Source organism: Ranitomeya imitator, chromosome 1 (assembly GCF_032444005.1).
Source record: "Ranitomeya imitator isolate aRanImi1 chromosome 1, aRanImi1.pri, whole genome shotgun sequence".
In the NCBI taxonomy this organism is placed as follows: Eukaryota; Metazoa; Chordata; class Amphibia; order Anura; family Dendrobatidae; genus Ranitomeya; species Ranitomeya imitator.
Window position 1 is genome coordinate 1,249,746,526 of NC_091282.1, and position 24,994 is coordinate 1,249,771,519.

General features: G+C 44.3%; 1 protein-coding gene across 1 annotated transcript in view; it reads right to left on the minus strand.

Annotated features, from left to right (window-relative positions):
* Nucleotides 1–24,994, minus strand: part of LOC138657494 (vomeronasal type-2 receptor 26-like) — a 120,324-nt gene that overhangs the window by 76,081 nt on the left and 19,249 nt on the right. Inside the window, exon 4 of the mRNA XM_069745277.1 lies at nt 19,848–20,008. Within this exon, the coding sequence (XP_069601378.1) occupies nt 19,848–20,008 (161 nt within the window). The remainder of the gene's footprint in view (nt 1–19,847; nt 20,009–24,994) is intronic.

Consider the following 24,994-nt stretch of genomic DNA (forward strand, 5'->3'; position numbering starts at 1 on the left):
GATGGGTGACATCGTGACTTAACAACAACAAAACTTAGCGGCAACCGTGTTTCATCATCATCTTCCACTTTATCCAAAATTTGCCATTTGTGCATCACTGACCGTCCTGGAGCATGCAGGTTGAGATGCCACAATCAAGAAATTATGCAGTAAAGAGCTCCTTAGAGTGTCCTAGTCTGTTATCATTAGTCATGTGACTGAAAGTGGTGGGAAAAAGCAGGAGCAGGGTAAGGATTAAGATCCAGACTTTCGGCTGATGAGACTGGAAGGTGTGGAAGACTGGGAAATGCTACCAAGCCTGCTGAGAGCACTATCTGCTATCCAACTGACCACCTGTGTGCACTACTATGGCTTCAGAAGTGGTCTTCTCTGTCTCCCTGTAAATTGAGACAGGAACCTATGTGTTGAGGATGGGCAAGTTTCTTGTGCTCCAGCGACAGGTGTAGTTACACCTGCCCCAACTCCATAGCATCTGCATGCACTTCCACTTCCCTGTCCCCTTATGAATTTTGTAATTGCTAAGTCTATTGAAACCAAGTTTTTGATAAATAAAATAAACAAATTGGTCACCTGCAGCAATCAAAGTGATTTTTGAAAATTTACCCTACCATAGTGCAACAAAAAGAACACAAAAGTGTATGGATTAGAATCAAATTCAATCCAGAAAAATGTTTCATTGCTTTTTTTCAGTTTTATAAATCACATAAATGTTCCCACACCACGTAACACTGCTTGTCTGAGAAATGAAACCCTACCAATTTTTTTAAACATTTTTCTCCATTTTAGAGACAACATAAATATTCACAGACCACATAACACTGTATGGCTGAGAAATGGAAGCCACAAAACTTTTAAATGCTTTTTCTCAGTTTTAGGGATCGCATACATTTTTACAGACCATAAAACACTGTATAGATGAGAAGTAGAACCCTATAACATTTTTAAAAGCTTTTTCTCAGTTTTAAAGATCACAGAAATGTTCCCAGACCACAAAATGCTGCATAAGTGTGGAAGAAAAGGAGGAAGACATGAAGGAGGATGAGGAGCTGAATCCACCTGATGGTTTGGTAAGTGATAGCAATGCACAGCGGGATAGCTCCTCAACAGGTCGAGCTTCCATTGGACGCCAGTTCATCGGAAGATGATGGGAGTGAAGACCGTGAGGAGGATGGCAGTAGAAGTGAGGGGGAATGCCTTGTCAGTCGGCAGATCCATCTGCTGGAGTCCCCAGGAAGTTTTAACAAGTTTTCTTTTGAGGACAAGGTCTGCGGTGATGAGGCGCCTTCGAGGGGGAAGAAGAGGGCAAGAAAATAACCGAGAAAAATATTGGAGAAGCTTGTACATGTCCCTGTCCCTGGGTCCACCTGATCCTGCTGTGTGGAACCCGCTGCTTACTCCTCCTCAGACCCTGCTGTGTGTCTGCAGCGAGGTAGTGGAGAGAGCATAGCCTGTGTTACCGAAGGTGCTGTCCCTGCTTCTGGTAGGCAGCAGAAGTGGCAGCGAAAGGCATGCCGCTGTAAAGTCGGGCAGTGGCTGCGTGACAAGTGACTCGGCGGTGAGCAGGAGCGGTACCAAGGGCACAGGTGCTAAAGCAGGTCTTTAGGGAAAGGCAGGGCCATCCTGACTGTCACTGTCACTGTCACTGGTGCTGTCACTCGAGGCTCTGTAGACAGGAATGAAGAAAAATTTGCAAAAGCTGCCATTACTAAGCCCGCTGCTCTTAGAAATCAAACTGTCGGTGGGTTTTTGTCAGCCAGAGCTACATCCCTTGTGATGGGTGTTGGTCTGTCAGGGTCCTACACATGCGGATCTATTACTCTATCGTTACCTGGCACCTCAGCAGAGAAACAGTTAAAGCACTTGCAGACAGTGGTCAAAGTGTCTAAGCTGCTGGCTGCAGAGCAGTTATCACCAGTATCCCAGCCAGCTCAGACTGCATCTTCAACTGGGGGTTCTGGGTGTTTGGGTCCCTTGAGCAGGGGTCTGTTACCTTAGCAGATCAGGCATTAGGGGTCCCAGCAGCATCAAAGGGGATGGGGAAGCGATCAGCACCTGCATCTGTGAGCTGTGAAGTGAGGGCTGGGCAGAAACTTAACCCTGTAGCTGCAGCAGAAAATCAGGAGCCACAGCTGGCTAAGAGATAAACTTGGCAATAGCCCTTTTAGAAATAAACAGCAAAAATAAATGCAAAGCTGGAAGTAACCTCAATAAAAACACACAGAGTGTGGGTGCAACGAAGGTGTAAGTGGTAAGGCTGTGGGGAATATGGATAAGCAGAATGTGAGTGGTAATGATGATGGCTCTTGTGTGTATTCCCTTCCTTTTGCCGGTATTCAATATGGCGGTTATGACAAGCGTGTGTGCCCCGCACCCGCTGGAAGAGCCCTGTGTCTCCGGCTTCAATTTTCCGAGTGCGCATTTCCTTTGACATCATTTGGGGATTTCTCCTCGATGTGCGGTTTTCGTGAATGCTGGAGAGCGGGTATACTACTTCCGGTGGTGGTAGCAGTGCGCACGCACATAGCGGACATGCTGCATAATGAATGCCATTATAAAAGCGCCGGGGTGGGGGAAGCTTGATACATTCCCTTTTGATTAAGCCTACGCGAAACGCGCGTCAGGGGGTTGATCCGGTCCTTTGGCCTTGTACTACATTCACCATGGGTAAGAAATTTGGCTACTAGATGGACTGCAATTGTCTTTCTCCTCTGTGGGGGTACTGGTCACTGTGACAGCCTAAGGGGGAACGCACTATGTTAAGGACATCCAATACTTAGGTTAACACTGATTTTATATGAACAGTACTTGTATTGGGTGTCAGAAAGATTTAAAGCCATTATGATTTGCAGTGGTTTATACTAGTACCATTGTGATGGTTTATATAATTTTCTTTCATGCCTGGGACTTACTTGTCTCTTACTAGGGTCTCTTGTTTGTTCTATTGTTGTGTTATATTGTGATAAATTGTGCAATAATATTTGTAATAAAATGTACACTTTTTAAACTAATTCATGTGTATGGAACTCCAGTTTTTTGTTTCTTAATGAGGAGTATACAGAAAAAACAACCAAGGAAAGCTTGCCATGGTCTCAATTTAAGAGGGTCTCCGGGATTGTCACTGACCCCGAGCTACAGCAAGTCTGACTAAACACCAAAATCATAAAAAGGATAGACATTACCCGGCCAAGCTCCTTGAGAAGGAACTGATACAATCTTTGGCACCATAGTGGCCTTCTAAACCTCGCCAGCCACAAGAGAGACGACCATTTGTTCACACTTTCCATCCTTGAAAGCTGAAAGTTTATTCAGTGATTATAAAACACTGGTCCCTCTTCACTAAAGCATACCCTCAGATTTCATCATTTCAGTTCCCGCTGCTCATGAGTTCCAGGAGGCCTACCAACACCAAGGACCAACTGGTACGAGCGGTGATTGGTAGTACACTCTCTATTCCCACACAGAGATTCCTCAGCACTCAATGCAAGGGCACCTGTCCTTGCATTGGTTGCACTACTCTAGTTGTCACCCCAAAACAACCAAGGAAAGTTTGCCATGGTCTCAATTTAAGAGGGTCTCCCGGATTATCACTGACCCCGAGCTACAGCAAGTCCGACTAAACACCAAAATCATAAAAAGGATAGACATTACCCGGCCAAGCTCCTTGAGAAGGAACTGATACAATCTTTGGCACCATAGAGGCCTTCTACACCTCGCCAGCCACAAGAGAGACGACCATTTGTTCACACTTTCCATCCTTGAAAGCTGAAAGATTATTCAGTGATTATAAAACATTGGTCCCTCTTAACTAAAGCATACCCTCAGATTTCATCATTTCAGTTACCGGTGCTCATGAGTTCCAGGAGACCTACCAACACCAGGGACTAACTGGTACGAGCGGTTATTGGTAGTACACGCTCTATTCCCACACAGAGATTCCTCAGCACTCAACGCAAGGGCACCTTTCCTTGCATTGGTTGTGCATCATGCTCCAACATCATCAAATCAGAATGTGTCACCCATCCCCAGACAGGGAAGTTGTATCCCATACATGGTTATTTCACATGTATATCCAACTTTGTCATCTATGTCATTAAATGCCCGTGCGAGACCACCCAACATGTTAGAGACCGCATAGCCAGTCACAAGTCCACGATACGGTGTGGCAAAATATGGCTCCCACTACCAGACCATTTTTGTGCTTTTAAGCACACAGTGGTTCAACTGAAATTTCAGGTCCTAGAGCAGGTACCACGCCGTACGAGAGGAGGGAACCACATAAAACTCCTGAAATCAATGGAAACATTCTGGATCTTTAGACTTGATACTCTCTCACCTAAGGGCCTCAATAGAGAAATAAACTGGCTAGTTTGAATTACTCCTTGTTACATATATTATTTCACTCATTATTGTTTTTATTCCTCTAGACCCACTGAGAATAGTACTGACTAAGGTGAGTCTGCCTTATGCCTGTACCTATTAAATAGTTCTTGGTCCCCGATACTTTATTCCTTTGCGATAGCTACACCATAGATATGCTATATGTCCAGCCTAAGCCAGGTTAGAATACGACCATGCTAGGTTTTTTTTTGCCCCCTTTTCATTTTTTCATTATTGTTTATTTTTGTTTTAAATCCCCCTCTCATCTCCAGATGGTAGTTAACGGAGTTATTTGGGTCACTTCACACATACAGTTAGGGCCAGAAATATTTGGACAGTGACACAAGTGTTGTTATTTTAGCTGTTTACAAAAACATGTTCAGAAATACAATTATATATATAATATGGGCTGAAAGTGCACACTCCCAGCTGCAATATGATAGTTTCCACATCCAAATCGGAGAAAGGGTTTAAGAATCATAGCTCTGTAATGCATAGCGTCCTCTTTTTCAAGGGACCAAAAGTAATTGGACAATGGACTCTAAGGGCTGCAATTAACTCTGAAGGCGTCTCCCTCGTTAACCTGTAATCAATGAAGTAGTTAAAAGGTCAGGGGTGGATTCCAGGTGTGTGGTTTTGCATTTGGAAGCTGTTGCTGTGAGCAGACAACATGCGGTCAAAGGAACTCTCAATTGAGGTGAAGCAGAACATCCTGAGGCTGAAAAAAAAGAAAAAATCCATCAGAGAGATAGCAGACATGCTTGGAGTAGCAAAATCAACAGTTGGGTACATTCTGAGAAAAAAGGAATTGACTGGTGAGCTTGGGAACTCAAAAAGGCCTGGGCGTCCAGGGATGACAACAGTGGTGGATGATCGCCGCATACTTAATTTGGTGAAGAAGAACCCGTTCACAACATCAACTGAAGTCCAGAACACTCACAGTGAAGTAGGTGTATCTGTCTCTAAGTCAACAGTAAAGAGAAGACTCCATGACAGTAAATACAAAGGGTTCACATCTAGATGCAAACCATTCATCAATACCAAAAATAGACAGAAAAACACCTCAAGAAGCCAGCTCAGTTCTGGAAAAGTATTCTATGGACAGATGAGACAAAGATCAACCTGTACCAGAATGATGGGAAGAAAAAAGTTTGGAGAAGAAAGGGAACGGCACATGATCCAAGGCACACCACATCCTCTGTAAAACATGGTGGAGGCAACGTGATGGCATGGGCATGCATGGCTTTCAATGGCACTGGGTCACTTGTGTTTATTGATGACATAAGAGCAGACAAGAGTAGCCGGATGAATTCTGAAGTGTACCGGGATATACTTTCAGCCCAGATTCAGCCAAATGCTGCAAAGTTGATTGGACGGCGCTTCATAGTACAGATGGACAATGACCCCAAGCATACAGCCAAAGCTACCCAGGAGTTCATGAGTGCCAAAAAGTGGAACATTCTGCAATGGCCAAGTCAATCTCCAGATCTAAACCCAATTGAGCATGCATTTCACTTGCTCAAATCCAGACTTAAGACGGAAAGACCCACAAACAAGCAAGACCTGAAGGCTGCGGCTGTAAAGGCCTGGCAAAGCATTAAGAAGGAGGAAACCCAGCGTTTGGTGATGTCCATGGGTTCCAGACTTAAGGCAGTGATTGCCTCCAAAGGATTTGCAACAAAATATTGAAAATAAAAATATTTTGTTTGGGTTATGTTTATTTGTCCAATTACTTTTGACCTCCTAAAATGTGGAGTGTTTGTAAAGAAATGTGTACAATTCCTACATTTTCTATCAGATATTTTTGTTCAACCCTTAAATTAAACGTTACAATCTGCACTTGAATTCTGTTGTAGAGGTTTCATTTCAAATCCAATGTGGTGGCATGCAGAGCCTAAATCGCGAAAATTGTGTCACTGTCCAAATATTTCTGGCCCTAACTGTATATATTCTAGTCCATTGGTTGTTATCTAAGCAGTATTCATCATGGCTTGGTATACACATACTTTGGTCCATTGGGGTGATCAGTGCAGTATCCTTCCAACAACGCTATATCTAGACCAGTCATTCAGCCACGGCAGGGTTCAGGCCCATCCCCTTAGAGATCTATAGCATTCCTGACAACTGCCACGCACGCGTTGTCTCACCTTTCAATATACACAGTCACACTTCCGGTACCGATGACGCACTTCTGGTCTGGCAGGCGCCGATGCTATTTATTACTCAGTGCCCATTGACATGCAGCATGCCACCAGCAGCTAGGCTCAGGAGCGCCGTTGAGACACCTAAACCACCAGGTAACCTCCTGCATGGCTGCTTACTTATTGGCATATGTGAAACCTTGCGGTATCTCATACCCAATGCTAACAGCTAGGGTTGAGCGACTTTTCCTTTTTTGAGGTCGAGTCGGGTTTCGCGAAACCCGACTTTCTCAAAAGTCGAGTCGAGTGAAATCGGCTGATTATCTTGAAAAGTCGGGGTCGGGGGAACAGCCGAAACACGAAACCTAATGCAAGTCATTGGGAAATCTCTAGCTTTTGTTAAATAAATATTCACTTTTGATACTACCATTTAACGACTTAAGGCTCTATTTTTCTATATTTATATTCATGAGAGTATACTCCTGATCTCACACTATTAACATTAGTAGTGTGGAATATGCAAAAAAAATGGGGATATGACATGGTTTACTGTATGTAAACCATGTCTCATATCATGTCGGGTTTAGGAAGGAGAAATGAAAAGCCGGCAATTGAATTACCGGCTTTTCAACATTATCGCGCTGAAGTAAATATAAATATATATATATATATATATATATATATATGTGTGTGTGTCTCTATGATATATATATATATATATATATACACATATAAATATATATACAGTTAGGGCCATATATATTTGGACAGAGACAACATTTTTCTAATTTTGGTTATAAACATTGCCACAATGAATTTTAAACAAAACAATTCAGATGCAGTTGAAGTTCAGACTTTCATCTTTCATTTGGGGGCATCCACATTAAAATTGGATGAAGGGTTTAGGAATTTCAGCTCTTTAACATGTACCACCCTGTTTTTAAATGGACCAAAAGTAATTGGACAGATTCAATAATTTTAAATAAAATGTTCATTTTTAGTACTTGGTTGAAAACCTTTTTTTGGCAATGACTGCCTGAAGTCTTGAACTCATGGACATCACCAGACGCTGTGTTTCCTCCTTTTTGATGCTCTGCCAGGCCTTCACTGCGGTGGTTTTCAGTTGCTGTTTGTTTGTGGGCCTTTCTGTCTGAAGTTTAGTCTTTACCAAGTGAAATGCTTCTCAATTGGGTTGAGTTCAGGTGACTGACTTGGCCATTCAATAATATTCCACTTCTTTGCTTTAATAAACTCCTGGGTTGCTTTGGCTTTATGTTTTGGGTCATTGGTCGTCGTTTCATACTACAGATGGACAATCAGTTTGGCTGCATTTGGCTGGATCTGAGCACACAGTATGGCGGCTCTGAATACCTCAGAATTCATTTGGCTGCTTCTGTCCTGTGTCACATCATCAATAAACACTAGTGACCCAGTGCCACTGGCAGCCATGCATGCCCGCGCCATCACACTGCCTCCGCCGTGTTTTACAGATGATGTGGTATGCTTTGGATCATGAGCTGTACCGCGCCTTCTCCATACTTTTCTCTTTCCATCATTCTGGTAGAGGTTGATCTTGGTTTCATCTGTCCAAAGAATGTTCTTCCAGAACTGTGCTGCTTTTTTAGATGTTTTTTAGCCTTTTTCTTCTTGATGCTTATGAGTGGCTGCACCGTGCAGTGAACCCTCTGTAGTTACTTTCATGCAGTCTTCTCTTTATGGTAGATTTGGATATTGATACGCCGACCTCCTGGAGAGCGTTGGTCACTTGGTCGGCTGTTGTGAAGGAGTTTCTCTTCACCATGGAGATTATTCTGCGATCATCCACCACTGTTGTCTTCCGTGGGCGCCCAGGTCTTTTTGCATTGATGAGTTCACCAGTGCTTTCTTTCTTTCTCAGGATGTACCAAACTGTAGATTTTGCCACTCCTAATATTGTAGCAATTTCTCGGATGAGTTTTTTTCTGTTTTCGCAGCTTTAAGATGGCTTGTTTCACCTGCATGGAGAGCTCCTTTGACCGCATGTTTACTTCACAGCAAAACCTTCCAAATGCAGCACCACACCTCAAATCAACTCCAGGCCTTTTATCTGCTTAATTGAGAATGACATAACGAAGGGATTGCCCACACCTGTCCATGAAATAGCATTGGAGTCAATTGTCCAATTACTTTTGGTCCTTTTAAAAACAGGGTTGTACATGTTAAGGAGCTGAAACTCATAAACCCTTCATCCAATTTTAATGTGGATACCCTCAAATGAAAGCTGAAAGTCTGAACTTCAACTGCATCTGAATTGTTTTGTTTAAAATTCATTGTGGTAATGTCTATAACCAAAATTAGAAAAATGTTGTCTCTGTCCAAATATATATGGACCTAACTGTGTATGTATATATATATATATATAAACGAAACCCGACTTTGGAGAAAAGATCGCCAACCGCTGACCCGATCCCACAGTGGGATCGGGTCAGGTTTCACGAAACCCGACTTTGCCAAAAGTTGGCGACTTTTGAAATTTGCCGATCTGTTTCGCTCAACCCTGCTAACAACTATACCGGCATATCACTATACCCTAATGTCTGCGCTTTAACCTATTGCAGGTCACTCACCTGATTGGACACAGTCCAAATTTATCTATAACCACCATCACTGCTTACCAGGTAGTTGTGTAACAATTAGTGTTGAGCGATACCTTCCGATATTTGAAAGTATCGATATCAGATGGGATCGGTCGATTTCCAAAAAATATCGGATATCGCCGATACCCGATACCAATGCAAGTCAATGGGACACAAATATCGGAAGTGATCCTGGATGGTTCCCAGGGTCTGAAGGAGAGGAAACTCTCCTTCAGGCCCTAGGATCCATATTCAGGTAAAGATAAAGAATAAAAATAAAAAATATGGATATACTCAACCCCTCCACCGGACCCTGGCTGTCACCTCTGCAAGCGTCTGCCTCCATTCCTAAGAATGCAGAGAGTGAAGGTCCTGATTGACCCGATTATTGAAAGTGAATTCCGCTATAGGTATTGCAGAGCACCAATCATCCTGTCTAGACGTGACAAGACATCATAAAATCTGCTCCAAAGACTGATTGGTTCTTTCACTCTGACCGTTGGTCTCGGGATGATAGGCCGATGAAAAGGTCAGACTGATGCCCAGCCTTTTGCAAAAACCAGAATTTTGCCACGAATTGCACCCCTCTATCAGACACCACACTGACAGGCACACCATGCAACCGGATCACAAGCTCAATGAATAATTTAGATAGAGTCTCAGCATTAGGGAGGCCTGTTAATGGTACAAAATGTGCTTGTTTACTGAACCTATCAACAACCACCCAGATCACAGTTTTGCCATTAGAGGGGGAAGATCGGTGATAAAATCCATGGACAGATGAGTCCACGGTCTATCGGGAATTGGCAGTGGCACCAATTCCCCAGCCAGCCGGTTGCGGGAGATTTTTGCACAGGCACAAGTTTCACAGGACGACACAAACTCAATGATGTCAGAAGTCAACGAGGGCCACCAGAATAACCTAGTGATGACTTTATGAGTGACCGAGATTCCAGGATGCCCACTCAAAGCAGAGTCGTGTATCTCCCAAAGCACCCTTAACCAATACTGGACAGGCAAAAAAAGCTTATTTTCAGGTATGGATGATGGAGCCAGAGATTGGGCCTCACGAATCTCCTGTTTCAATCTCGGGGACACCACAGCCACCACCACCCCATACTGATGATGGAAAACTGAAATTGGGGGAAAAAAAAGTGACCACCTTGCCTGTCTCAGAGTTAAATGTTTGGCGGACACGATGTAAGACAGGTTCTTGTGATCAGTAATGACAGCGATACGATGGACCGCCCCCTCCAAAAAATGCCTCCATTCTTCAAACGCCAATTTAATGGCCAATAACTCTTGGTTACCCACATCATAATTCCTCTTGGCAGAGGAACATTTTCTTGAAAAGAAGGCACAGGGTCTTAAGCTAGTTGATGTGGTGGGCCCCTGGGACAACACAGCCCCCATCCCCACCTCAGAGGTGTCTACCTCCATGATAAATGGTTTAGACAAATCAGGTTGAACCAGTACAGGGGCAGTCATGAAACGTTTTTTTAATGAAGAAAATACCACCACCGCTGGAGCTGACCAGTTTTTGAGATCAGCCCCTTTTGAGAGAGATCAGTGGGGGGTTTGACCACTTGAGAAAACCCCTTGATGAATTTTCTGTAGTAATTGGCGAAACCCAGAAATCGCTGAAGACTCTTAAGATCTCTGGGTTGCACCCAATTCACATTGACCTGTACCTTCCTAGGGTCCATACGAAACCCCTGAGCGGACAAAATGACCCCTAGAAAGGACAATTCTTGAGTAAAAAATGAACACTTCTCCAGTTTGGCAAAGAGTGAGTTCTCCCTGAGTCTCTGGAGAACCGCACAAAGATGACTCATGTGATTTAGTCTGTTAGAGGAATATATGAGTATATCATCAAGATAAACAACCAGAAAGCTTCCAATAAAGTCAGAAAAAACATGATTAATGAAATTCTGAAATACCGCTGGTGCGTTAGTCAAACCGAACTGCATGACCAAATTTTCAAACAGACCCCCAGAGGTGAGAAATGCAGTTTTCCTCTCATCCCCCTCCTGCATATGGATGAGATTGTATGCTCCCCTGAGGTCCAATTTAGAAAACCACCTGGCCCCCGACAATTGATTGTACAAATCAGGTATAAGTGGGAGAGGATAAGTGTTTCTTACGGTGATCTTATTCAGTTCTCGAAAATCGAGGAATGGGCGTAAACCACCATCTTTTGTTTTTACAAAAAAGAACCCCGCCGCCAGTGGAGAGACAGATGGCTGAATATGCCCTTTACGGAGGCTTTCAGAGATATACTCCTTCATTGCAGCTAGCTCAGGGCCGGAGAGATTGTACAGGTGGGCTTTGGGCAATTTGGCATCGGGAACAAGATCAATGGCACAATCGAATGGCGGTGTGGTGGTAGAACCTCAGCCTGCTTTTCGGAGAACACATCCTCATAGTCCTTCAGGTACTCTGGAATACCCTCCAGACTGACAGATGACAAAGACACAGTAGCAAGACAATTTTCAGAACAATTAGGTCCCCGTTTAACAATATCTCGGGACCCCCAGTCAGTAACTGGGTTATGCCATTGCAACCAGGGAAACCCCACCACCACCAGGCAAGCAGGGAGATTATCCAAAACAAAGCATGACTTGCGCTCCTGGTGCAGGGCCCCACCTTGAGGGTGAATTCTTTAGAAATGAAATGGAGAACATCCTTTGTGAGAAGTGTGGAGTCAATAGCCATAATTTTTAAGGGATTCTCCAAGACACCTCAGTGGACCATCAATAGAACTCAGAGCTATACCTTTCGGCTGAGTGTTTCCTCTGAACCAGACCCATATTGGTGTCCTCTGACACCCTAACATGGTCTGCTTCATCATAAATAAGTCCTAGAGCCTCAAAGAACCTATCTACCGACCTCTGTTAAGGGGCAGAGAGAATGCCCTGGATTGGGGTCTCTCCCTAAGTAAGGAGATAATAATCCCTACTCGCTAAGTTTCATCCCCAGATGATCGAGGTCTAAGAAAAAAACATAATTTACAACTCTTCCAGAAAATGTGAAATTTATATTTTTCGCCAGAAAACGTGTCTGGAAGTGTAACCGAGGGCTACGGAGAGTGCAAAACAACATCCACAGAGTCACCAGGTAGACTAACAATACGTGAGGTGTTTCTCTGCACGGTCTTAACAGTCTCAGTCAGTTTTTTCTGTAAGTGGTTATGAGATGGGACAAGGGACTGATTTTTCACAGAAAAATCCTGCATAATCTGTGTAAACAGGACAGTTGATCTGCCAAGTTATGCAGCGGATCCATGAACAGAGAAAAAAAAATGCAAAATCCCATTTAAATGTGGGTTAGAGATAATGTAATGTGCTGTTGCAGTGCAATATAGTGCAACCTCCACAAAGGTGGAGCTGGTGAAGGAAGAGAGGTTGTACACACAACATAGCAGCACTGAATAGCAGCACAGGTGCCACAGGTAACGAAAGAGTAGTTAGACAAGCCAAGGTTATACACAGAGAGGTAAGCTCAGTACACAGGGGCAGTCAGAAGAATAGTCAAGGACAAGCAAGAAGTCAGAGCCTACCAGGAACGTGGTAACCAAAACGTGAGACGTAAGACGAAGTCAGGGTGCAAACCAGAGTCGAAGCTAGTCGGGGAGTGTGGTGTCAGAAACGGAAAACCAGGGGCAAAGTCCAGAGATCAGATCAAGTCATACACGGGTACAGGTGGTCAGAGGCACATGGATCACTAGTACAGGTCAGGGGCTCAAGCCAGGAAGCAAGGACTATCACTAACACTGGTCAGCAAGCTGTGATGGACTGAAATAGCTCAGCTAGCTCCAGAATAAGGCTGAGAAGATTAACCCCTACATGACCAGTCTAGAGAGAGAAAAGAAGAAAGTAAACTCCGGACTGGACCATGACAGGTACGCTCTTGGACGACTTTGAGGTGAACATGATTGTCGGTACCTAGGTGGTACACAGCAAATAAATTTATTTAATGGACTAGAAGGGTCGTAGAATAGGACCTGGGAACCGGTTGAGCACATTGGTGCCCCTCAGCTTATTGTGAACTTCGAGCATGGCATTGCTCACCGGGGGCAATGTTAGTTGTTGGGATTCTTCCTCTGCACAGGATGGATACCAAGCCTTGTCTTCTCCTGCGGTCTCCCATTCAGTCTCAACACAGTGAATGCTGCTGAGCAAAGACATCGGTCTCAGCGTCTTGTTCAGACCTGGGCTGTATGCTTGGTTACTGCTGCCTCTCCAGGTTTAGGTATTGTAACTGGCAATACTCAGCAGCGTGCAGTCACTCCTGAGACTAAGTCCAGGTTTCGCTCTACTGAGCATGCTTGTGGGTTGACTTCTCGTTGGTGGTTGCCCGTCACACACTCAGGTCCTGGTCTGGCTCCAGATTGGCCAGTGAGCAAGGTCATGTAAGATTGACAGAAACTAGAAAAGGATCTTTGGCGTGCCCATTGGTGCACACAGATCATTTGTGTTTGGTGTGTGTGAGGAACCTAGCAATAGTGTGGACTAAGGGCAAGCTCAGTGCCTTTACAATTCTGGCCCCTTCCGGAGAGGAGTTTTGTGAGCGCTTGGAGTCCACTACCGATTCCCGTGCCCCACTGGGGCTTGCGTACTCCTGTGATGCTAACGTTACGCATTTAGCGATATATTCACCCTGTGGCCATATGCGCCGATAAACAGGGTCTCATAGCAGAGTTCCCTTTCCGCCGTTGTGTGCAATTGGCACAGCCATGTGCTACTCCCCTGAGTGACATTAACTCTGTGCGAGTCTGTTACACTCGCTGCAAGTCTCGCCATTGTCCTTTGAGCTGCAGTGTACCATCTCGGCACGGTGGACCCCGGGTGGCGAACGTGGTTCATTATTATAATTTTTTCCATGCGATCCGCCCACCTTAACACACACAAGCATCATCTCACAATGGTTCAAAAGATGCACCCCAAAATTTTTAAGAGGAAAGTAGGAAAAAATGTTTTTTAATGTGTCAAATGTGTGTATGTCTTACAGTCCAAATTTAGCTTACTGTGGGTCGGTGTTGGTTGAGAGGAGACACATGAGGCTGGGTCACCTCTGCAGGGAACTGGTGGCAGCAAGAATAGGTTAATGCTGCTGGCCCTGGGTTCATCATTGAGCTGACATCTCAATCGATGCATATGCCACCTCTGTTGCCCACTTTCCTGAAGCCCACAGCTGGAAGAGCAATGTGTAGAGCCGGAACTCCACTTCTGCTTGCATGGTGTCATTTTCATGAATCTTACCGCCGTGGCACCCCATCCTGCTCCCACTGGCTTCCTGTAGCAAGGACCCTGCCTCCTGTGATCCCGCACCATCGCCGCCCTTGCCGTGAACCCTCTTCCACCATTAAGCAACATTTGTACTATAAGATGCACCTCAATTTTCCTCCCAGATTTTAGGGGAAATAAGTGTGTCTTCAAAATGTATGTTCAGATTTTGGGCACAAATTACAGTATGTTACAAGTGTTGTACATTGAGCTTTTTAATTCATTTTTGTGTGCTTTTCACATTTCAAATCAAGTGATTTAATAATAATTAGAGATGTGCAAATTGATTGATAATGGAATTGCATGCTAATCGAATTTTACATAAATCTGTTTTCTCCAGGATGCAGACAAAAGAATACATGCACATTGAGTGATTGCTAAAATGTCGGCAAAACTTTGAATTAATGATATTTAAACTGTATTACTGTTACTGTATATAGAATTTAAAAATGAAAAGAAACACTTTAAAATGAAGGCACTTTAGCCTACAAATTGGACAATTAATGAACATTTTACTTTCATTTTGTAAGTATAATTTACATAGCAGTAATGAAAAGAAAAATAGTCAAACTAAAAAACCCAGAGCTTTCAGACCTCAAATAATGCAAACAAAACAAGTTCATAATCATTTAGAAGCAACAATACTAATGTTTTACCTCAGGAAGAATTCAGAAATCAATATTTTGTGGAATAACCATGATTGTTAATCACAGCTTTCATGCGTCTTGGCAGCTTTCCTCCAGTCTCTCACACGGCTCCTGGTGGAGAAATGTCAGCAGTTCTTCTGTGTTTGATGGCTTGTGATTATCCATCTTCCTCTTGGTTACATTCCAGAGGTTTTCAATGGGGTTCAGGTCTGGAGACTGGGCTGCTCAAGACAGGGATTTGATGTGGTGGTCTCTTAATTTTTTGCCAGAGCTGTATTGGTGTTGATTAGTGTTGAGCGATACCGTCCGATACTTGAAAGTATCGGTATCGGATAGTATCGCCCGATACCCAAAAAATATCGGATATTGCCGATACCGATATCCAATACCAATACAAGTCAATGGGACATCAAGTATCGGAAGGTATTCTGATGGTTCCCAGGGTCTGAAGGAGAGGAAACTCTCCTTCAGGCCCTGGGATCCATATTAATGTGTAAAATAAAGAATTAAAATAAAAAATATTGATATATTCACCTCTCCGGCGGCCCCTGGACATCACGCTGGTAACCGGCAGGCTTCTTTGTTTAAAATGCGCGCGTTTAGGACCTGCGAATGACGTCACGGCTTCTGATTGGTCGCGTGCCGCCCATGTGACCGCCACGCGACCAATCAGAAGCCGTGACGTCATTCGCAGGTCCTAAATTCCTAGAATTAGGAGTTTAGTGAATGAGAATGACGTTGCGGCTTCTGATTGGTCGCGTGGCGGTCACATGGGCGGCACGCGACCAATCAGAAGCCGTGACGTCATTCGCAGGTCCTAAACGCGCGCATTTTAAACAAAGAAGCCTGCCGGTTACCAGCGTGATGTCCAGTGACCGCCGGAGAGGTGAATATATCAATATTTTTTATTTTAATTCTTTATTTTACACATCCCTATGGATCCGATACCGATACCCAATACCACAAAAGTATCGGATCTTGGTATCGGAATTCTGATAGCGCAAGTAACGGCCGATACCCGATACTTGCGGTATCGGAATGCTCAACACTAGTGTTGATCATTTCTTAGAGCTTAGAAGCTGCTCAATTGTTTTGCTTGTATATTACGCGTTCACTACAGCTTTTATCTTTTCACCCTTGCTTTATTCGGTTCGGAGGTGTTGGTCAGATTTTTGCTTTTCTCTAAAAAACATTCTTTGTAATTTGTGCTGCCCAAATTCAACAAAATGGTGGCCAAATACCGAACCCTAGAGGTTCTCTCTTTCCCCAATATGGTCTTCTGTGCCTCTTGTTACGCCACTATGTGCTTAAACCCAAGCTTCTACATGCTAAGCCGAGACTTCTGTCTGTGACCCTACCTAAAAGCAATTACATATGCTTGTCGTAAGAACGCAATGTCATGATGACCTAGCATAAGGGTGCCATGAAGCAGCAGCAAGGGGGACACCAAAATAGTTGAGCACTAGCTGTTTTCTTTTCTACATTTTATGTTTATTGTGCTCTTATCTCTGATGTCTGCCTAGACGCAAGAGCGCGATATAGGACATTCAATTTGTAGAACATTAAAATTGTTCTAAATTGAATTTAAATGTAAAATCTGCAGAATTTGGTGTTTTCAAATCTCTTTAGATCAAATCATCTGTAAATATAACTTAGTTCACATGATTCCAGTGTGAAAAACAAAACAAAAAAGCAGCACAGGTTGTCAGATGCTGTCCTACAGTATCTTTAGGGGCATATTTGGCCCAAAGTCAATGTTGACTAGCAGCAAGACTGCTGGGTAAATCTCCTTGCTGGTGCAGTGCTGGGACTGAGGTGGCCACCATAGGTTTCTGTGCCTAAAAGAATTGGGCATCAAAGCAATGGCTGTATCCTTTCATGAGCGTATAAGCTACAATTATATGTTAATGATCTCATGATCATTTTTTTTCTAAATTTGAGTACTAAGGTCCATGTGTAGACTTGAGTGCACCCAAACTTGCGGCTATGTGCCCACAATCAGGGAATAGCAACATTATGGAATCTGCACATTTGCACTGCATCCAAAACAGTGCATTCTATATTAGAGGCATAGTAGATGGGATTTATAAAAATCCCATGCCCACTGTGCTTCTATTTAATGCTCCGTACACTCACCGGCGGTGTAGGCTTACGAACTGCAGCATGTGAATTTATGTAGCGAATAGTGTTGAGCATTCCGATACTGCAAGTATCGGGTATCGGCCGATATTGGCTGTATCGGAATTCCGATACCAAGATCCGATATTTTTGTGATATCGGAAATCGGTATTGGAGTGTGCGGTGCGTATGGTTCCCAGGGTCTGGAGGAGAGGAAACTCTCCTTCAGGCCCTGGGATCCATATTAATATAAAGAATAAAAAAAAAATATATGGCTATACTCACCCCTCCGAAGAACCCTGGCTGTCACCGCTGCAAGCGTCCACCTCCGTCCTTAAGAATGCTGTGAGTGAAGGACCTTTGATGACGTCGCGGTCAGGTGAGCGGTCACACGAGCGGTAACTAAAAGACAAGTGCGGTAATTATAACCCTAGGTTTTGGGCTCAGCGAAAATATGCTGCTTCCAAAACGCTGATCGTGGGCAAGTAGCATAAAAGTTCGAGGGTTTGTAATGGACAGTTGATGTCCGGTGCCAAACTCCAAACAAGGACTTCTCTCGGAAGAACGTTGCAATGTTCAAATGTTGAAAGAGGGAAAGAATTTTCCAGTTTGGGTCCCCATTCTTTTCTATGGGGTTCGGTTCCTCCTTCAAGTTCAGGTACAGTTCTGGTACCCAAACCAAACTTTGGAATAAAGGAACCCAAATTTAAACAGGTCAGTTCATCCCTGTGTGCTTTTTCTCTACATTTGTAGTACATTGTTAAATGTTTTTCCCCCCAAGAAAATAGACTGCAAGAGTAAAAGCACCATCCAATTTTCAAAATAAAATGAGCCCAATACTCTGAATGCTGTATTTATTTAACACCCAAAAACTCTTTTACTTTTATGAAAGCTGGGTAAGTAAAGCAGTAAAAAAAACTTAAATGAAAAAGTCCTAAATACCATTGATCATACACAAACTGGCCACATATTTGTAAACTGTGTAAACATTGAGGCACAGATTCTTATGTACATGTAACTGGCCTAATAAGACAAAGTCCAGCTCACCGTGATCGACATCCTTAGAAACTCGGAGCACGGAATCGAAAAAAAGATGAAGAATCTAACTCAACGAGGTAGTGAAAAAAACCTTTCTTTATTCACTTCAAATCATATTCAGTGGAGGATAAAACATCAGCAGCAACAACAAAGAATAAAATGCGATATCAACGCGTTTCTGGTGAACAAGCACCCTTAACCCCTATCTGACCTCGGACGGGATAGTACGTCCGAGGTCAGATCCCCTGCTTTGATGCAGGGCTCCGCGGTGAGCCCGCATCAAAGCCGGGACATGTCAGCTGTTTTGAACAGCTGACATGTGCCCAAAATCGGCGCGAGCAGAATCGCGATCTGCTCGCGCCTATTAACTAGTTAAATGCCGCTGTCAAACGCAGACAGCGGCATTTAACTACCGCTTCCAGCCGGGCGGCCGGAAATGACGTCATCGCCGACCCCTGTCACATGATCGGGGGTCGGCGATGCGTCTGGATGGTAACCATATAGGTCCTAGAGACCTCTATGGTTACTTATCACCGGTGGCTGTGAGCGCCACCCTGTGGTCGGCGCTCACAGCACACCTCCATTTCTGCTACATAGCAGCGAACAGCAGATCGCTGCTATGTAGCAGAGCCGATCGCGTTGTGCCTGCTTCTAGCCTCCTATGGAGGCTATTGAAGCATGGCAAAAGTAAAAAAAAAAAAAAAGTAAAAAAATGTGAAAAAAATAAAAAAAATATAAAAGTTTAAATCACCCCCCCCCCCTTTCGCCCCCAATCAAAATAAATCAATTAAAAAAAAAAATCAGATCTACACATATTTGGTATCGCCGCGCTCAGATTCGCCCGATCTATCAATTAAAAAAAGCATTAACCTGATCGCTAAACGGCGTAGCGAGAAAAAAATTCGAAACGCCAGAATTACGTTTTTTTAGGTCACTGCGACATTGCATTAAAATGCAATAACGGGCGATCAAAAGAAAGTATCTGCACCAAAATGCTATCATTAAAAACGTCATCTCGGCACGCAAAAAATAAGCCCTCAACCGACCCCAGATCACGAAAAATGGAGACGCTACGAGTATCGGAAAATGGCGCAATTTTTTATTATTTTTTTTGGCAAAGTTTGGAATTTTTTTCACCACTTAGGTAAAAAATAACCTAGTCATGTTAGGTGTCTATGAACTCGTACTGACCTGGAGAATCATAATGGCAGGTCAGTTTTAGCATTTAGTGAACCTAGCAAAAAAGCCAAACAAAAAACAAGTGTGGGATTGCACTTTTTTTGCAATTTCACCGCACTTGGAATTTTTTTCCCGTTTTCTAGTACACGACATGCTAAAACCAATGATGTCGTTCAAAAGTACAACCCGTCCCGCAAAAAATAAGCCCTCACATGGCCAAATTGACGGAAAAATAAAAAAGTTATGGCTCTGGGAAGGATGGGAGTGAAAAGCGAACACGGAAAAACGAAAAATCCCCCGGTCATGAAGGGGTTAATCATGTAACTGGCCTCCAACATCGCAAACCCCTTCATTGTTTAAATTTCTTTGCTTTGAAACAAAAAGAATAGCATACAAGTCACAGAAGAGGTAGCTATGTTCTACCAATTTGTTTTTTTTTTTACTTACTATGTGCAGATCATTTTGTAGAAGAGTTTGCCTATATGATACCATTTCATTATCGCGGAATGTACAGTGAAGATTCCTCCTATAATAACGTCTCCATCTTGAGAATATTTATATTCGAATTCATAGTCCCTCATTGTTAGACGACATCCAGGAGCCGAGGTCTGTGACAGTGAAGAGGAAAGGACAAAGCAGAAGAGTAACATCCACCAGAGCGTCAGTGGAAGATCCCATACATTGTAGCGCGGCATCAGAGGATTAGTAAAGATTCTTCTCTCTGTTCCCAGTCGCATGACAGATCTAAACCTTTACTGAAAAGTTCAGAACTGCACTGACAATAGCAGGATGAGATCTTTATATCTTCTTCCAAGTCAGATTTTAGAATTATATTTTTAATAAATACAAATTTATACATAGCAAAGACAAAGAATAAAATAAGGTCAGTCACAGGTGTGGGCAAAATGTTACAATGATAAATTAAATACATCATTTAGAATATAAAGAAAGAAAACAGTCAATAAGTTCCGATATAGAGGACTAAGTTCTGATGCTTTGTTGAGATCTGTGTTCTATGTTTACATTCAAAAGATCCACCGATGTCCATTCAATCATGACGTCTATAGCGCCCGTGTCGCTGCCTGCAGTCCCTCTCTCCCTGCAGAGACACCACCGTACCATCCTGCTCCTTCAGGGTCTGCTGCTGCTCGAGGTGCGTGCCCCGCGCTCAGGTCCATGGGCAATGAGCTTAGGGCGCGTGCACACACTTCCTCTTTTTTAATGGGGCTACGCTCATTCCTCTAAAGTGTCCTCAGCCAATACCTGGAAGACAGTTACTATTTAAAGCACCTCCTCCAACATATAGGTGCCTGTGCAATGTTGTGAGTTTGTTTTTCTAATATTTTTGTGAGTTCTCAGGTCCCAATGCTTGTATGTCAGCATGTTGCACCTGTCAGAGCTCATCTCAATGGCAGCCGGTCCAGTTGCACCTGCCAGTGCTCATATTAATAGCACCTGGTCCGGTTTCACCTGCCAGTGCTGACCTTAATGGCAGCCGATCCAGTTACATCTGCTGGTGCTTATCTCAATGGCAGCCACTCCTGCTGCACCCGCCAATGCTTATCTCATCAGCATCCAGAACAGGTTACTCCTGCCAGAGCTCATCTCATTGGCAGCCGGTCCAGTTGCACCCACCAGTGCTCATATTAATAGCACCTGTTCCTGTTTCACCTGCCAGTGCCAGCCGATCCAGTTACATCTGCTGGTGCTTATCTCAATGGCAGCCACTCCTGCTGCACCCGCCAATGCCTTTCTCATCAGCATCCAGACTAGTTACTCCTGCCAGTGCTCATCTCAGTGGCAGCTGGTCCCACTGCACCCGCCGGCGTTCATCTCATTGGCAGCCGGTCCAGTTGCACCCGCCAGTGCTTATTTCAATGGCAGCTGGTCCAGTTGCATCAGCCAGTGCTCATCTTTCCGTCAGCCTTTCCTGTCTGCATCTGTGTTTCTTGTCATTTTAGTCTGCCTGCATCTGTTGGACATTCCCTCAGGCTGCCCCAGCTACCCGTTCCTAGGGGCCAGTTGCCATCTACCCATGGTCAGTCCTGGAGTATCACCTGGACCACCTCACTTGTCCCTTCTCAGATATCGGTGTCGTTAGCTGCTGAATATCCATCGTCAGTTTGGATGAAGCTTCTAGTCACACCCCTCCAGGTCTTCGTTGGGCTTCGGCACAGTGGTTTACCACTCAACCAGTTACAGTGTCCCTGCTAGGTCACATGTATTCATACCATACAATTATGTAGGAGCACAGAGATTCTAGGAAGTTTAAATAATAGGTTCAATATTAAAAAAAAAAAATCATTCAACAAACTCCATACAGAGATTACTTCGCAAGGTGGAAAACAGGAAGTGGTAAAATTCAATATTTTCAGTATTTTTATTTGGTTAGTATTGAGATAATTTACTATTTTAGAGATGAACAAGCATTAAAATGCTCAGGTGTTCGATGCTCGAACCAAATAATTCCTAAAACGGGAGTGCTCATTTTGAGTAATGAGTATAATGGGAGTCAATGGGAAAACAGAGCTTTTTTCCAGAAGACCCCACAAAGACGTCTGGGGGCAATAAAAATGTTCAAATGGAAGGGACAAGTGCTGAATGGCAGGAGAACAGCATGTGGAAAACCCCTGGAGGCATCTCTGACTCCCCGTTAGCTGCTTAGAAAAAATGAGAGCAACACTTTTACTGTACTTTAAAGGGAACATGTCACGTCATTTCAAGTATCCAAACTGTCCTCCGTGCATTGTTAATGAAGCAATGTGCATCACTAACACATTTTTTTTTCATTAAAAATGGCGCTGTAATGATGTCCAAACAGCAATTTATATAGCTATATGATACCTGTTCGTTTAGCCATAGGGGTGTGCTTCATTTTCTGTTCAGTCACGGGCATCACCACCCACTCAATTTGATTTGTTTCCCTGGTTGCATTGATAATACTAGAATCCCGTGCTTGCGCTGTGTATAGCATGAAGCCGGTTGCGCTTGCGCAATGTTGAGCAAGGAGCCATGCATCAAAGCTAGTGTTGAGCATTCCGATACTGCAAATATTGGGTATCGGCTGATATTCGCTGTATCGGAATTCCGATACTGAGTTCCGATATTTTTGCATTAGTGGAATGCTCATGCTTATGATGGCGTCGTCTGCACTTACCAGCCGTGTGCATTCCTCAAAACACTGAAGGACTTGACAGAGGTCTTGTAGCTTCGACCACTGCACACCAGACAACTCCATGTCTGCCATCCAACTGCCTGCCCGTGAATGTGTATCCTCCCACAAATTAATTACAGCACGCCTCTGTTCGCACAGCCTCTGAACCATGTGCATTGTGGAGTTCCACCTTGTTGCAACGTCGATTATTAGGCGGTGCTGGGGAAGATTCAGCGATTGTTGATGGTTTATCATATGGCTGGAGTTTACGGGCGACTGGCAGATGTGCGAGCAAAGTATGCACACCTTCAAGAGCAGGGCTGGTAACTCCGGATAATTTTTGAGGAAGCACTGCACCCCCAGGTTCAAGGTGTGAGCCAGGCAAGGTATGTGTTTAAGTTCTGAAAGGGCTATGGCAGCCATAAAATTCCTTCCGTTATCACTGACTTCCTTGCCTGCCTCAAGATGTACACTGCCCAGCCATGACTGAGTTTGTTCCTGCAAGTACTCGGCCAGTAATTCCGCGGTGTGTCTGTTGTCGCCCAAACACTTCATTTGTAACACAGCCTGCTGACGCTTACCACTAGCTGTTCGCTAATGGGACACCTTGTGTGCAACACTGGCAGCTGCGGATGGATTGGTCATGCGACTGCGCTCTGTGGACGAGCTTTCGCTTGTGGAGGAGAAGGAGGAGGGGTGGCGAACGCCTACAGACAACTGTTTCCTAGACCGTGGGCTAGGCAGAACTGTCCCACTATGGCTGTCCCCTGTGGACCCTGCATCCACCACATTAACCCAGTGCGCCGTGATGGACACGTAACGGCCCTTGCCATGCCTACTGGTCCATGCATCTGTTGTGAGGTGCACCTTTCCACTGACTGATTGCCTCAGTGCATGGACAATGCGGTCTTTGACATGCTGGTGGAGGGCTGGGATGGCTTTTCTCACAAAGAAGTGCCGACTGGGTAGGTCATAGAGTGGTACTGCATAGGCCATCAGGTCTTTGAAAGCTTCGCTTTCAACCAACTGGTAGGGCATCATCTCTAACGAGATTAGTATAGGAATGTGGGCGTTCAAACCCTGTGTACGCAGATGAGAGGATGAGTACTTTCTTTTCCTAATGAGATTCTCTTGCAGGGTGACCTGGACTGGAGAGCTGCATATGGTGGAACTAGCGGTGGTGGTGGTGGTGGACATGGCGGTTTGAGAGAGGGTTGGTGATGGTATTCTTGATGTTGGCCTACATACAGTGTTTCCTAGCAATAACCTTGTGTTTCCCTTGCTGCTTTGGCCTTGCGACTATACCTCCACATTTGCTGCTGGTGGTGTCCTAACCAGTGGGCTTACAGTGAGGGAAGCAATGTAACGTTGCTGACTACCTTCATTCTGAGCAGGTGCACCAACGGTACGGGACATTTGGTACTTAGTCCAGGCATGCAAGTGCAAGCTGGTTAAATGTCTAAGCATGCACGTTGTATTTAAATTTTGAAGATTCTTCCCTCTGCCAAAGGTCTTTGAGCATTTCTTACAGATAACTTTTGACTAATCATTCAAATCTTGGTTAAAAAATTACTACACTACACTCTTCCTACTATGGAATACCTTTTCAGGCATTGCAAGTTGTGCTACTTTCACCGGATGGCCACGGTGTCCTAAAACTGTTTTTGTTTTTGACAAACGTTTTTGGCCTGATACGGGCCTGCCAGATGACAGCTGTTGCGATGTAGATGGCTGCTGCGGATCATCCTCCTCCGCTTCTGAGCTACTGGCAATGGCACCCTCTTTCCCTATTGGCTGCCAATCTGGGTCAACAACTGGGTCATCTATCACCTCCTCTTCAATGTCATGTGCACCTTCCTCTGTGTCACCGTGTAAGGTGCTATAGCGTTTGGGACGGGGCACCATAGTCTCATCAGGGTGACATTCTGGCTCAGTACACTGCGAGAGCAATGTAGTGATCTTCGTCAATGGAACAGCATAATAATCTAGCTGTGGCTGTGCATCAGTGCACTCCATGTCCGATTCATCTTGTAAAGGGCAGTTAACAATTTCCCTTTCTAACCCAGGCACGGTATGTGTAAAGAGCTCCATGGAGTAACCTGTAGTGTCGCCTGACGCATCCTTCACTTTTGGTTTGGGTGAAGGACACAAGGAAACGTCTTGTTCCTGACCGGGAGCATCCACTGACGACTCGCTGCTTTTATATTTGGAACTTTCTGAAGAGGAGGCGAAAGAGCTAGAGGCTGAGTCAGCAAGGAAAGCCAAAACTTTTTCCTGCTGCTCCGGCTTTAAAAGCTGTTTTCCTACTCCCAGATAAGGGAGCCTTCGAGGCCTTGTTTAGCCAGACGATGATGCTGGCTCAACACCTCCAGCCTTAGGTGCTATTATGCTTTTGCCACTACTACCAGATGCCCCACCACCACCACCATCAGTACCAGCA